This window comes from Chinchilla lanigera, unplaced genomic scaffold (genome assembly GCF_000276665.1).
Source record: "Chinchilla lanigera isolate Chin_1 unplaced genomic scaffold, ChiLan1.0 scaffold00081, whole genome shotgun sequence".
In the NCBI taxonomy this organism is placed as follows: Eukaryota; Metazoa; Chordata; class Mammalia; order Rodentia; family Chinchillidae; genus Chinchilla; species Chinchilla lanigera.
The window spans coordinates 7998811-8012611 of NW_004955482.1; the positions used below are offsets into that span (position 1 = coordinate 7998811).

Here is a 13801-nt window from a genome sequence, read left to right on the forward strand (position 1 = left end):
CGTGTCATCGCGTTGGTTTCCCTTGCTGTCGAATGCCCACATTCTCACAAGGACCTTCCTGTGTGTGCTCATGGAGAGAGAACCTTGGTGTCTCCTCTTACACAGGAACCAGCCCTGTGGGACTAGGGCCCCTCTTCCGGACCACATGTAGCCGTCACCCTCCAGATGCAGCCCCGTTGGAGCAAGGCTTCACACACGCACCGGAGGGCAGGGTCACGCTCCGTCCCAGAAACCTGCGTGCTGCAGGTCAGGCAGGAGTGGCCCAGCTCCACTGCCCCGGTCGCCCAGTCACTGGCTGGGAGCAACACAGGCTGGCGTGGCCTTGAGGGCCCCCACCCCCTCGAAGGGGTTCTCTCAGGCACGTCCTGCACCACACGGATCGCAGGAAGAACAGCAGGAGCCTCGTGTGGAGTCCGCCGGCCACGGGCGTGGGGACTGTGCTCGCGGGATCCCTGCACAGAAGTTGTAGCAGGTCCTGGTGTTATCTCCTTTTACTGGTGGGGAGCCGAGGTTTGGAGTCCTGAGTGACTTTCCCCGGTGTCACAGCCCAGATCTGATCTGCAGCCCCCACCCTTTCTCCAAGGGTGGCCTTGGATCCCTCAGGGATCCCAAATGTTCCCACCTCAGAAGAGGTTCAGCTGTGAAGGTGTTTCATAATCGCCCTCCCGGGATATCCCAGCTCCACGGGAGAGGCCCAGGGCCTGCAGCACTCGCCTCAGCGGCCCTGCCCCTGTCTGATGGCACCAATCCTGCGTGTCTACCTGGGTTATTCTTGGGAAAGGAGTTTCGGCAGGGGTGCCCAGAGAGGTCAGTTCATTGTCCAAAGTCACAGCAAGCCAGCAGCAGGGCCACAGAGAGCCCCCAGCCCCAAACTTCTGGTCCAAGAGCAAGAAATCCAGTCCCCTCCTACCCCTGTCCCAAGAGTCAACCAGCTCTGAGTGTGAATCCCACCTCTGCCATTTCTGAGCTGCATGACTTGGACACGTGCTGCCTCCTCTCTGGGCCTTCAGGAAGATGGGGACCGTAGCAGTGTCTCCGGGACTGCCGTTATGAGGATGAAGACGGCCTGGAGCAGCTGTGCTTACAGCATCAGAGGGGCTGCCCCAAGCCGTAAGACCCCAAGTTGCCTGGAGCCAGTCAGAGCGAGGTACCCCATCCTTAACCAGATCACTGGCATCTACCCAAAGACTTGGTACCAGTTGGGTAACTCTACAATGTGAGTGTCACTCCCGTGAATACCCCTGTGCTGTGCGCAGTCGACCCAACTGCTCACAGCAGGCCCTGAGTGTCACACTGCTGTTGACCCTAGTCTTACGTGCATGTCTGTCTTCCCTTACTTAGGCTGTGTCCACGCCCAGCACACCCTTCTGTTTCTTTCTTGCCGGCATTTTAGCCCCCAGAGTCCCGCAGTAAAATCCTTCCCTGATTCCATTCCTTCCATATGTTGCTCAGACTGGCGCAGGCGCAAAACCCAGGGCCTGGCGTCTTTGCCTTACGTTCTGGCCCCCTGAGGACCCTGCGGCCGCTCCCAAGGGTCTGGTGGGCGACCCTCCTGTGAGGGTCTGTGTCAGCCCCCTGAGAGGCCGCTGCCCTGTGCTCTGCCCCATCCAGACATCTGGGGCTTCTGATTCTAGGCCTGTAGTCGTGTTGGTGGCAAAACCCAAGACAAAGCCGGGCAGTGCCACGGTGGGGCTGGGCTGTGAGACGGGTTCCTGCCACCCGGAAGCCTTCCATGAACTGAGTGCAGTGCTAATCGCTCTGCAGAGCTTCTCTCATCCGATCCTTACAGTGGCTTTGATAGATCCATTTTACAGACAGGAAGACTGAGGCTTATAGTGGCGAAATGGTTTATCTGAGACCCCACATTCAGTGGTAGAGAAGGGGTTGAAACCCAGATCTCTCTGCCCTCAGAGCCGATGCCTAAGCACACCTCTTCTTCCCGTGCCTGCTCTAACCCATCTTCTGCCCAAGTCAGGCTCCCCTTCTGCGACCCAGAAGGGCCTCTGGTCCTGGGCACCTGCCTCCCGTTCCCCACTTACTGAGCAGAATTATGAAGCACCTACTGTGTGCCAGCAAACACGCCGGCTCGCTGGGGTCCCTTTCGCCCTTTTCCCTTCCTGAGGCTCGCTGTGAGTCCAGACTTCCTGGCTGCCCTGGGAGTCAGCCAGCCCGGCGGGGGTTTTTGTCCCCTAAATCTGTGACACTGACTGGGCAAGCTCTGGAATGTGTGCTGGCCACATTCTTTCAAACACCCGCTCCTCAAGCCCATGACTCTTTGCCCCAGTCTTTACTCAGGCTTGAAATGAACCTGTTGGAGCAGTGATTTCTCAGATCTCCCTTTGTCAAAAATCATTCGTCCTGTGTATCGATCAGAGTTCTCTAGTGTGTGCAGCAGAAGCCGACTCTGACCAAGCTCTTAAGGAGAGAGGGATTTAGTAGGGGGCTGGGGGTGGGGAGAGTGGTGGGACCACCAGGCTGACAGGGCCAGAGCCACCCATACGTGGGTACAGGGGTCAAATTCCCAAGGCAGCAGTGTGCTTGGCCTTCCAGGTCAGGTGACCTTCACCAAGGGAAGGTGGAGCATGTTGATTGACAGCGCCATTGCAAGCTGAAAGGGAATCAAAACTGCACGTCACCCTGGTCCACTGGGGGGACACAGGAAGGTCCAACAGCCAGCCGTGGAAGTCCCACCTGCTTCCCCAAAGGCCCAGGAGGGACACACAGACCACCAGCAGGAGAATCTCCGGGATGGAGGCCCAACAGAAATGCTAGAAGAATTCCCCGGGGGACAGGTGTGCCGTTCCATAGGAGCCAGCAGAGATACTCAAGGACCCCCAGTTACTCTGCCAGGCCCGCCTGCCTGGATCCAGCCCAGCCCTCACTGCCTCACCTTGTAGGTACCTCACCCTTCGCCCTGTACCTCAGTTTTCATACCTGCAAAATGGGGCTACACCAATGCCTACCTCATCAAGTGATGGTGATAAAAATCTGTGTAAAGAGCTTGGCTATCAAGAGTCAGCCACAGCCCACCACACACACCCTTCCTCCCTCAGATTCAGGACCTGAGGGGCAGGCAAGTGTGGGAGAAAGTGGCCTGTGGCCTATTTCCATCCTGCCACCAACTGTAGTGGACATCACCAGACCCTGCCCGTCCCGTACATCTACTGGATGTGGGAGTGTGGGGCAGATTCAGCAGACAGCTCCCTCCCCGCTGGGACTTTCTGAGCTGGAGCCCTCAGGTCCCAGAGCGGTGTTAGTCTGAGACAACATTATGGGCCTGTTGCCGACATGAAGCCACACGCCATCCCTGAGCTCTATGCAGAGTGTCGCTTTGGGGACAGCCAGCTCCCAGCAGCGTGAGCTCTGGCGTACCACCTTCTCTAAGGGTAGCAAGCCATGCCTGTGCTTAGCCCTACTTAGCGCCCTCTCTCTCAGTGACTGTTTGGCCCTCCCCGTACTCACTCCTAGGGAGTAGGAAGCGTTACATTGTTCCCATCCTACAGGCAGAGAAGCCTAGGCTTGCGGCCCCGTGGGACTTGGGCCCAAAGCTGAATTTCAGATTCTGTGAGCTTAACAACCATCTTCTATACCAACGACGAGGCAAAAAGTGGGGCCTTGAAATCTAACCCCACCCCGTCCAGCAGACCTTCCGGAGGACCACGGAGGCAGCTTCCCAGGACAGGCACACAAGCCAGCCACAAACGACCTGAGGGCCTCAGAGCGGAGTGGAGGTCAGTAGGGAACCTCATCCCTGTGAAAGAGGCAGGTGACACGGACCCTGTCCTGTCCCAAGGTAATCGTTCACCGTGGCCAGCTGGGCCCCTGGTCTCAGCTAGAACTTCCCCTACCTCCCGACCCAGGGCAGGCTGGCCACAGCCACCCCGACCCACAGCCTCCCCTGTTTACCTAACTTCCCTGACCCCAGCGAGCGCGGCTGCCTTTTTCTTCCTTTCTCAAAAAAAACAAGACACTATAGGAAGCGATTCCTTGAACTTATTAAAAAATCCAGACTTGTAAATTAATTTGTTCGTGTTGTACAAAGGCAGTGCAGATGGACTCATTAGCATGCACACAACAAATAATTATAGATGGATTTTTAGCTGGCCTGCCTAATGCGCTCGCTGGGTTAATTATGTCAATGTATAATTACATCAGCCCGGGGAGACATAATGGCGCACCCTGATGAGCAGGCCCTGCCTAATGACGGGGCGTGGGGGCTGCTGACGGAGGAGAAGCGGCCGCGCTCCGCCGCACCTGCTCACTTCGCCACGAGCACGTTGTCCAGCCTCCTGCCACCTCAGTGAGCGGGGGCAGAAGAGTGAAATGGAAGACCACCTTGTTCCAGCTGGACCTGAAGCCCCCATCCAGGCGCTACCCCGTCTTCTGCCAACCAAAATGCCCTGGGGCGGACTGTGTCACGCTTCACGTTGGCTGCAAGGAGTCCAGTAGGGGGAGCGAAGCCAGAGGCAGCCCCGGCCCTCCCTTGCTGTGGAGTTGGTGGCCTTGCAGAGAGACTGACTGCAGAAGGGTGTGGGGAGCTGGGGGTGCTCATCCTGGCCTCATCACGGAGGGCCTCCTAGAGGAGGTGGCTTCTGAGGTGCGAAATGGAAGGCAAGCGTTAACCGGCTGAAAGCAGCAGGGGAGGAGGTGTGTTCCTGGCCAAGGCAGAGGCGGTGAGAGCTTCCATTTGTGTTGGGCTGACAAGGTTTGGGTGCCGTGTTGAACACTTTACCTGGATCCTCATCACAGTCCTGGGGGATAGCCACTTTTGTGGTAAAGCACAGAGAGAGAGAGTCACTCGCCAAGGTCACACAGCAACGCCGAGAAGCAAGCATGGATTAGACCAGGGTCCAGACAAGCCTGACTCCAAAGTCCCCCCTCAATCCCTCTGCTCCTCAGCAGAGAGCAGTGGCCGGCAAATGCACAGTGGCCGGAGATGCTGGGATCCAGAGAATTAGAAAGGAGCGGAGCAGACCTCAGGCCCCGGAGTCGGGGACGGGGAGGCCCTGGCGTTCCCGGGGCCGCAGGAGTACTGCCTGCCGCTGCCAGGGCCGCAATGGGCACAACCAGGACAGGAAGCCCTCGAGCCATCACAGCAGGAGAGCCAGGTGCCCGTCACGCCCGCAGCACCTGTCCTCTGCGAACCTCAGTTTCCTCATTGTGGGAACAGGTTGGGTGCAGGCCAGCTCCCCGGGGACGCTGTGAGGACAGTGGAACTACTCCTGCAAGTGCCTCTGCGATCTGAGCTCAGGAACCATCCAGGGGACTCCGGTACCCGCCCTGGGTGGGAAGTCGGGGGTGACGTGGGACACCCTGGGGCTGGGCTCAAAGTGGAAAAAAGAAGAAATGCTACAGAATGAGTCGTGGGTTCTTAACTGTTACTGAGGGGGCTTCTTACCATTCCACATGGAGGTGAAGATTTTGCTTCCAGGAAAGCTGCCACTGAAACAGCGACGGCGCGCATCACGAAGAACTGTGTCCTCCCAGTCCCCCAGGAGGGAGGGAGGAAGCAGGGGAAGTGGGAAGAGCCCCAGACCACAGGGCAGGCTTCACTCCTGGGGACAGAGGCAGGGGCCGGCGCACACCAGCTGCCGGGGAGGCCTTGACCCGGATGGCGTGCGCAGCAGTCCTGCCTCGGTTTCCCTGCGACAGTGGGGCATTGTCTGGGGGACCTGAGGGAGGCATAACCTCAGAGATGGTTTCAGAGCGCAGCAGCTCAGAATGGCTGGAGGTCTGCGGGCACTGTCCCACAGGCACCACAGATGGCACTGCCAGGTCAAGAACATGCGGTTATGATGACGACGGTTACTGCCGTTATCCCCAGGGGGCGAGGACACAGGGCCTGACGGCTACCCTTGTGCAGCAGGAAGCCCGTGCTCTCCCTGAGCCATCAATGACTGCAGGTGGCCCGTGGGGATGGTCCCAGGAGCCACAGCCTGAGCCCTCAGGCCTGACCCCATCCTCGCAGCCCTCTCCTTCTCTGCAGACCCTGTGCCTGCGTGTGAGGTGGCGCGCGGCCCAGACGACAGACTGCAGCACCCCAGCTTCGACTCCGGCGCACAGCCCCGGCGAGATAGCCACACCTCGTGGAAGAGACACCCCGAGCTCCTCGGCCCCAAAGGTACAGATGAGACCCTTGCAGGGCGCCCAGATGTTTGTGGGGTGCTTTAACAAAGCCCAGGGCTGCGGAGCTTCAAGCTGGGCCACCCTTGGGGCAGCAGCAGAGGGGGGCAGGCAGCTAGGCTTCATTATTTCAGCTGACGGACAGGTTGAGGCACCACTACTGCCCGGGCTACTGAAGGCTGCAGAAAATGCCCTGCGCTGTCGCTCAGGGGCCCAGGCTGAGGAGGTCCTGTGTCTTGCACCTGTAACGTGTAGTCACCGTGAACACTGACAACCTGTCAACAGGCAGAGGAAGACAGTGGAGGTCGCTGCCACGTGTGGGCCTCGAGCCTGGACACTAAGGCATCCCTTCCACCACCACCCTACCAGCCAAAAACAAACCTGTGGCCACGCCCAGCTGCAAAGGAGGCTGGGAAGTGTAGTTCAGCTCTGTGTTCAGGAGGAAGGGGCAGCATGGAGGGGACGAGAGGCGAGGGGGGATGAGTCCGAGCCTTAAGACTTTCCCAGCCGATGACAGTCTCTAGGCAATATCCCGCTTGCCTTTCTGCCTCTAAGGATCGGGACCCAGAGCCTACGGTTGTGGGCACGGAGAAGCCTGGAGTCCTAGTTTGGTTCGAAGTGGGAATGTGAGATGGTGCTTTTGAGCCTTGGAGCTCAGGGCTCATTAAGAGGTGGCTAGTGGTGGAGGCCAGAGCTTAATCCTCACAGAACGGGACTGGACAGGGGACTGTGTGAGGCTCTCACGATGGCCAGCCACGAAGGCAGGCGGGGTGGGAGTGGGATCGCGGGGCTCCCTCAGACAGGCAGGCCTGGATCCCACCCACGGCTGTTAAAACACACAGGAAGGGCGGGCCTGGCTGGGCGATGCTGCCCAGGAGACAGACCCCCAGGGCCGAGCCAGGCATGCCCGGCTCTCCCCTCCCCCGCCCATTAGGGGAGTCCCTGGTCCCACCAACAGGAAGTGACTAGAAGGCACACACAGACATTCCTCCTACAAGGTGACAGGACTCTAGGCAGCTGCCACCCGTTTCTACTCTGGAAATCCTCTCCAGTGAGGCTGCAGGTGGGCCCGCCTAGGATCTAGCGCATTTACTCCTTGGTTTGTGTCCAGGAGACGCGCTACGCCCAGAGGACGGGGCGAGAGGGGCGCTGGCCGCAGGCTTCGCCGTAGCGCAGGCTGGAGCAGCCAGATGTCCAGTGGGCAGAGGCCGGCTCGCTCGGCTGCACCCCAGGCCACCATCAGAGTGCGAGAATGATATGACAGCACGCTGCATGTCGCAGACGGGCCTGCCGGACGGGACCGCGTGGATCACAGTGCTCTGCTGTAACAGCCAGGCAACTGCAGCAAAGCAAAAACTAGCATTCAGATGTAGGATTGTTGTTTTTTGGTGTTTTGGTGGTGGTGCTACTAGGGACCTGAGACCTTACACGTGCTAGGCAAGCACTCCACCACTGAGCCATATCCCCAGCCCTTTTTGTGTTTTATTGTGAGCAGGACCTTGCTCAGTTACCCAAGCTGGCTTTGAATTTGTGATCCGCCTGCCTCAGCCTCACAAGTAACTGGGATAACAGGTGTGTGCCCCTGTGCCCAACATAATGATAAATATTTTTGAAAGCAAGGGAAAGATGAACAAATCCACCCTGGTCTCACTTCGGGCAGTGAGGCAGAGGGGGCTGCGGGGGAGCAGTGCGGGGAAGGCCCTTGTGACCACCGGTTCACTGCTGGCTGTGTACCAGGCACTGTTCTGGCCCTCCAGAGTGCCATACCTTGTAAGGTCATCCAACAGGACCCTGTCCAGAACAGGCAAATCCACAGACAGAAAGCAGGTTAGTGGTCACCAGCGTCTGGAGAGGGGAAAATGTACAGTTGTGTAAGCCAAGGACAGTGGCGCTCACTTGTAATTCCAGCTACTCAGGAAACCGAGGAAGGAAGATCCTAAGTTCAAAGCCAGCCTGGACAACTTGGCAAGACCTTGCCTCAAAATTCTTAAAGGCCTGGGGATATAGCTTAATGGTAGGGCGCTTGCCTAGAATATGCAGGGCTCTGGGTTCTATCTCCAGTACCACAAAACAGAACAGAAAAGCTGGGCGTGGTGGCGCACACCTATAATCCCAGCATTTGGGAAGCTGAGGCAGGAGGACCGCTGTGAGTTCAAGGCCAGCCTGGGGTACATAGTGAGGACGGGCTGAACTACATTGTGAGTCCCTGTCTCAAAGAAATAAAACCGGAGAAGGGGGGGCGGGGACAGAAAAAAAAACAGATATAAAACAGTGACAATAGTCTAGATTTAGCAGTGATGCTTACCCAATATCATGAATATACTGAATGTCACTTTTAAAGGGTGGAGTTTATGTATATTTTATCACAATTTTTAAACAAATAAGAAAGCCAAGGAAACTCAAGTGGGCCAAGGAAGTTCCCAGGGGTGCTGTCCAAGGTGGCATGGTGAGAACTGAACCTGTGCGTGTCGGCCCCCGGCTAGCGGGCACCAACACGTGCTTCACTCCAGTGCCGAGTTTGGGAAATGGGTATTAATCCATCGACCGCTCCAGTTTGTAGAGACTTCTCTGCCTGTCACGTTGCTCTTGGCGATGGATATTTCTTTCTCTCCCTACAGAGCAGAAAGAAGGACTGTCCCCCGCCGGGCCCACGCTGACCGAGGGGACCCGCCTCCCGGGCGGTGCCGGGAAAACCCTCCTGACCGAAACCTTGCTGCAGAGAAATGAGGCTGAGGAACAAAAGTGAGGAGGGAGGAAAGGAGGGAGGGAGGGCTGGGCGGCGGAGTGGGTGGGTCCCCTGAAGCTGCAGTGAGTGGGCACGGTGAGGGCCTTTGCAGTCCAGCAGGCCCAGAGTTGAGCCTCCTACAGGGGCTTGGTGGCTGGCCCTGAGGAACTCACGTCATTCTCCTGAGCCTCAGTTTCCCCATCTGGAAAATATAGCTAGTGCTAATAGCGTTATGCTGGCATCTCCAGAGAAGCAGAACCAGTAGAATTTTTAAAAACTTTTTAATGAAGTATTTGGGGAACTTCAGTAACGCAGTCATAGGATTGGGATTGGCAAATCTGAAAGGGTGAGTCAGACGGGCACTGCCAGGAAGCACAGATGCTGCACCCTTAAGGCCAGATTGGTTTTCCCCCAGTTGGCCCCTAGGACCGTCAACTGATTGGCTGAGGTTCCCTCACACTATGAGATCTTTACGTAGTCAGCTGAGTGTAGACAGTAGTTGCATCTGCGGGGTGTCTGCACAAAGACACCTGAGCGTGTGGCAGAGGAACTGGTGACGCTGCCCAAGCTGCGTAGACACAACACTGACCATCCCCGTGGCCTTCGTGCTCAGTCTGCTGCAGAAACCAAGGGAGCTAGGCATGACGGCGCAGGTCTGTAATCCCGGCACTTGGGGAGGCTGAGGCAGGAGGATCACTAGGAGTTCCAGGCCAACCTGGGCTACAAAGTGAGCTCAAGGCCAGCCTGAACTGCATAGCGAGATCCTGTCTCAAAAAGCAAACAGAACAATGAAGTGAGACAGGCCTACGGAGCGCGGGTGTGGACGGCACCTGATGGTGCAGCAGGAGTCACCTCTGGGGGCTCGGGTGTTGCATGGTGGTCGTTGCATTTAGCTTTGCAGCCACTCATTCACCACCCTGCACCTCCCTGGAGCCGCCTGCTGTGCGCCAGGGCTGTTCAATGCGCCGGGGACATAACAGTGACAGAATAGACAGCACTTTTTCTTAGTGACGCAGACAGGAATAAAGAAGATAGTGTGCTCAGCGGTTATTGGCGCTGTGAAGAAACATAAAGCGGGAGGGAGATTCGGGTGCCAGCTGCACACAGACTGTCCGGAGGTACCAGGAGGTGAGGGCGGCCGCAGGTGAGGAGGGGCAGGGAGAGGGCAGCACAGGCAGAGGGCGCAGCCACAGCAGAGGCTGTGAGGCAGGAACACGCCCGGTGTGAGCGGCACGGACACGAGTGAGCGTGGAGGGGAGGGGAAGATGTGGAAGCCAGGAGGAAAGGCACTTTCCTCATCGTGACTGAGCCGGACAGTGCCAGGTGCCCCTTCCTTCCTCCTGGCATCCTCTTCATCTGCTGAGAGGCTTGGGCCACGCTGAGCCGGCTGAGTGTCCACATTCCTGCCACAGACTGGAGAGGGTGCACCCTTGTTGAAAACCAGTTGTCGGATCTGTGTGGGTTTATTTCCGGGCCCTCAATTCCATTCATTTGGAACTGAGACGGGACAGGAACGTTAACCAGTGACGTGGAAGAAAGAGCACCCCACATTTCATGACACGCTCTGGGACGGAGCCTGCCAGAAACCCCATTTCACAGGCAAGGAAACTGAGGCCCAGAGAGGCTAAGCCACTTCGAGCTGTAAGTTTTTGGTTCCACAGGTCCTGACAGAAACTTACCAGGGCCAGCCACAGTGGGGCCGCACAGCCGGCCAGACAGCAGGACGGCCAGGGCTCCCTAAAGACAGGTGCAGTCACGGGGCAGGTGAGGCCCGAACCAGGGCCCAGGCAGCGTCCACCCCATCTCTCCACAGGGGCCTCCAAGAAGTACAAATCACCCTGGCAGCCAGACTGGGGGAGGCAGAGGAGAAAATCAAGGTGTTGCATTCAGGTACGTGTGCGGCCCACGGGTGGGGGTGGGTTCGTCTGTGAACACAGGGGTTGCCGAGTTCAGGGGTTCTAGAACCAGCAGGGTGAAAAGGGGCGACGGAAGGGAGGGGGAAGCGCTTGCCCAGGAGACCCCCAGCCTCCCTCCACCTCTAGAGCCCATGTCGCTGGGGCTAAACAGGGGCAGTCAGGTGCCGGCGGGGCGGCCAGGCCAGGGGCGGCGGTGGGGAGGGCGAGGTGGGGCATCCCGCAGGCGCCGCCGCGTGGATCCGCGTGGCTCTGTGTGGCCCGTGTGGCCGTGCTCCGATTTCCCTGGAGCACTCAGAGAGCTGGGACTGTGCAGGTTGCCCACTCACAGGACACTGGGAGCCTTTGGGGCCTGTCACCCCACCTGCCGCCTTGCCTCCCAGGTCAGCCTCGGCGGGGGGCCGATGCCCAGGCCAGGCGGCAGCCCGCAGCCCCAGCCCCACTCCCGCCCAGCCCAGTCCTGAGCTTCTTACACTCAGAGGCGCACCGGCCCTGCCCAGGAGGCACCCCAGTCCCTGCCCTTTGCAGCACCCCCAGGGCAGGACTCCCACAGCCTGTCACCCGAATCCCCTCCAGGGAGGCGCCCCCCCCCCCAGGGTGGGGCCTCATCTGGCGTCTTACTTCCAGCGTTAAAAGCCACACAGACCGAGCTGATAGAGCTGCGGAGGAAGTACGATGAGGAGGCCGCGGCCAAGTAAGTGCGCGTCCTGCCCGGGGCGCCTCCTCCCTGACCCTCCACTGCCCCCTCCTCCCATGAATCTCTGCCTGAGGCCCCCATTCCACTAAGCTGCTCTGCTGCCCTCCGCCACAGGTACACAGCTGTCCCACCCTGCTGTCCGTCTCACCCCCCCACACCACAAGCCAGAAAAACAACCTGGGTCCCCCTCCCCTGCCCCCGGCGGCCGAGTAATGTCACACAAATTACCCTGGGCTGTGTTTCTTCAGGCTGTAGGACATCGCTCTTGCCATAAGCATTTATTGAGCACCCACTGTGTACCCAGTGCTGCGCTGGGCCCCTGGGAGAAACACTAGCACGGGGCGGTGTCCCCAGGCAGAGCAGGGACTGCAGTAACGGACAGGGAGGAGCGCGTCCATTCTTGGACCTGAGTGAGCACCTGCTGTATGCTCCCCGCTGGTCTCAGCACACAGCAGACACCACATAGGGAAGCACAGGGCCACACTGGGGGTGGTGAGGACAGGGCCCTGATGCAGGGCGGGCTCCCGGGGCAGGTGGCCCCCAGCCTGCACGCAGTGTATGTGGCCCTGGGGCGGCCAGAGAGGAGCTGGGCCGCTCTCTAAGAGAAGGACCCTGGGGGGAGGCCTGGGGGTGGAGGTCCAGGCAGGCCTGGGGTAGTGCCCTTGAGCGGACCCCTGGCGGCCGTAGGAGGCCAGGCTGCTTAGGTGTGGGGGAATGGCAGCCCCACTGTGAGCCCCAGGTTCAGCCAGAGGCTGGGCGTCACGCTCGGGCCTGGCGGCTGCCAGAAGCCCCCCTCAGGGCCTCACCTCTGTGTCTCAGGGCAGATGAAGTCGGCCTGATCATGACGAACCTGGAGAAGGCTAACCAGGTGAGGGGCTTCTGCCGGGGGAGGAGGCGGGGCCGCAGAGGGGACCTGTGTCTGGGAGGACTGGGGCCTGTCCCTGGCCGGGGGAGCTCCCACGCAGGACTTCGAGGGGAGAAGAATGCAGACAGATGCTGCACTGGGGCCCCAAGCTGAGGAGTGCAGAAAGATATGCTGGGGGAGAGATGCAGAGGGCCCCACAGGATACACCAGTGACTGCAGAGGGAGGGCCCACCCCGAGGGAACGGTGGCAGCCCTTCCTGAGCAGGCGGCCTCCTGGGGTCTCCTGATGGCAGAAACCCTGAGATGCCACCAGGGCAGGTCCCCAGGCTGAGCTGCAATACCAGTGTCTCTAGCCAGGCGGAAGAGGGCACCAGAGGCTGCCCTGCCCCTCCAGATCTCCTCCACCTCCCTAGCCACAGCAAGCACCGTGCACACCCTCAGCCCTGCCTCAGTCCCTGTGCCCACCCTGGGGACCCCTGGGTGGCTTGGAGCCTGCCCCACGAGGACATGGAATTGTGCTGCTCTTGTGGGGTGCGGGGCACCTGCAGAAACCCGCTCACTGTCCCGAGGCTCTGTCAGTTCATGAGTTGAAAAACTAAACTTTCACCAGCTGTGGTGGCCCACACCTGTAATCACAGCACTTGGGAGGCTGAGGCAGGAGGATCGTTGCGAGTTCCATACCAGCCTGGGCTACAAAGTGAGCTCAAGACCAGCCTGAACTGTGTAGCGAGACCCTGTCTCAAAAAGACAAAAAAGAAAAAAGAAAAGAAAGGAGGTGGCTGTGGCCATTCAGATCCAGTTTGGAGTCTCGTGTGCCTCCACACCTGTGCTCAGCTTCCTGCAATGCCAGCAGCCGTGGTGTGGCCAGGTGGTATGTCACTGGTGTGCAGGCTGGCACTGTGACAAAGCACCTGCCACTCTCCTGGGGGTCGTCGAGGGAGGCCTCTTGGAGGAGGAGCCTTTGGGGCTGGGCTGTGGCGTCCGGGCACCATTCCCTTGAGGAGGGGAGTCCAGGCAGCAGGCACCGCAGTCACATGGGCAAAGAAGCCTTGGAGGAGAAGGTTGACTCCAAGTCCCGGTCCCCACGGGAAACTCCCGGAAGCTGCTCCAGAGCAGGATGTCCCGCTGGGCCCCGAGCTGGACCAGTGGTGCTGAGGCCCCTGGACCCCCATGCCTGCTCCCCACAGGAGCAGGGTCCCTTAGGAGGGGCAGGAAGCCTGTAAAAGGGAAGCCCAAGTGATGGCGGCAATGTCTATAGTGGCGCCCCTGGGCTTTGCTCCTGTGTGTTTTGAAATGACCGTGACATCAGTCCCATTTTTTACAAGTTGAATGCATTTTAGTTCAATTTGTAATTCATTTACATAGTTCAAAAGTCAGGAAAGGGAGCCAGGCATGGTGGCGCACACCTAGAATCCCAGTACTCGGGAAGCTGAGGCAGGAGGATCGCTGTGAGTTCGAGACCAGCCTGGGCTACAAAG

General features: G+C 59.0%; 1 protein-coding gene and 1 long non-coding RNA gene across 2 annotated transcripts in view; one reads left to right on the forward strand and one right to left on the reverse strand.

Annotated features, from left to right (window-relative positions):
- The window catches only part of Cux2 (cut-like homeobox 2), a gene marked incomplete in the record, with an annotated part of 262326 nt that overhangs the window by 215328 nt on the left and 33197 nt on the right, over positions 1-13801 (forward strand). The window contains 5 exon segments of the mRNA XM_013503646.1: positions 5987-6121; positions 8742-8865; positions 10662-10738; positions 11389-11455; positions 12278-12326. Of these exon segments, the coding sequence (XP_013359100.1) occupies positions 5987-6121; positions 8742-8865; positions 10662-10738; positions 11389-11455; positions 12278-12326 (452 nt within the window).
- On the reverse strand, positions 6526-10752 carry LOC106146513. The gene is made up of 4 exons (XR_001230976.1): positions 10528-10752; positions 8583-8735; positions 7891-7968; positions 6526-7462 (listed from the first exon to the last, which is right to left on the reverse strand). It is a non-coding gene; the product is annotated as an uncharacterized LOC106146513 (long non-coding RNA).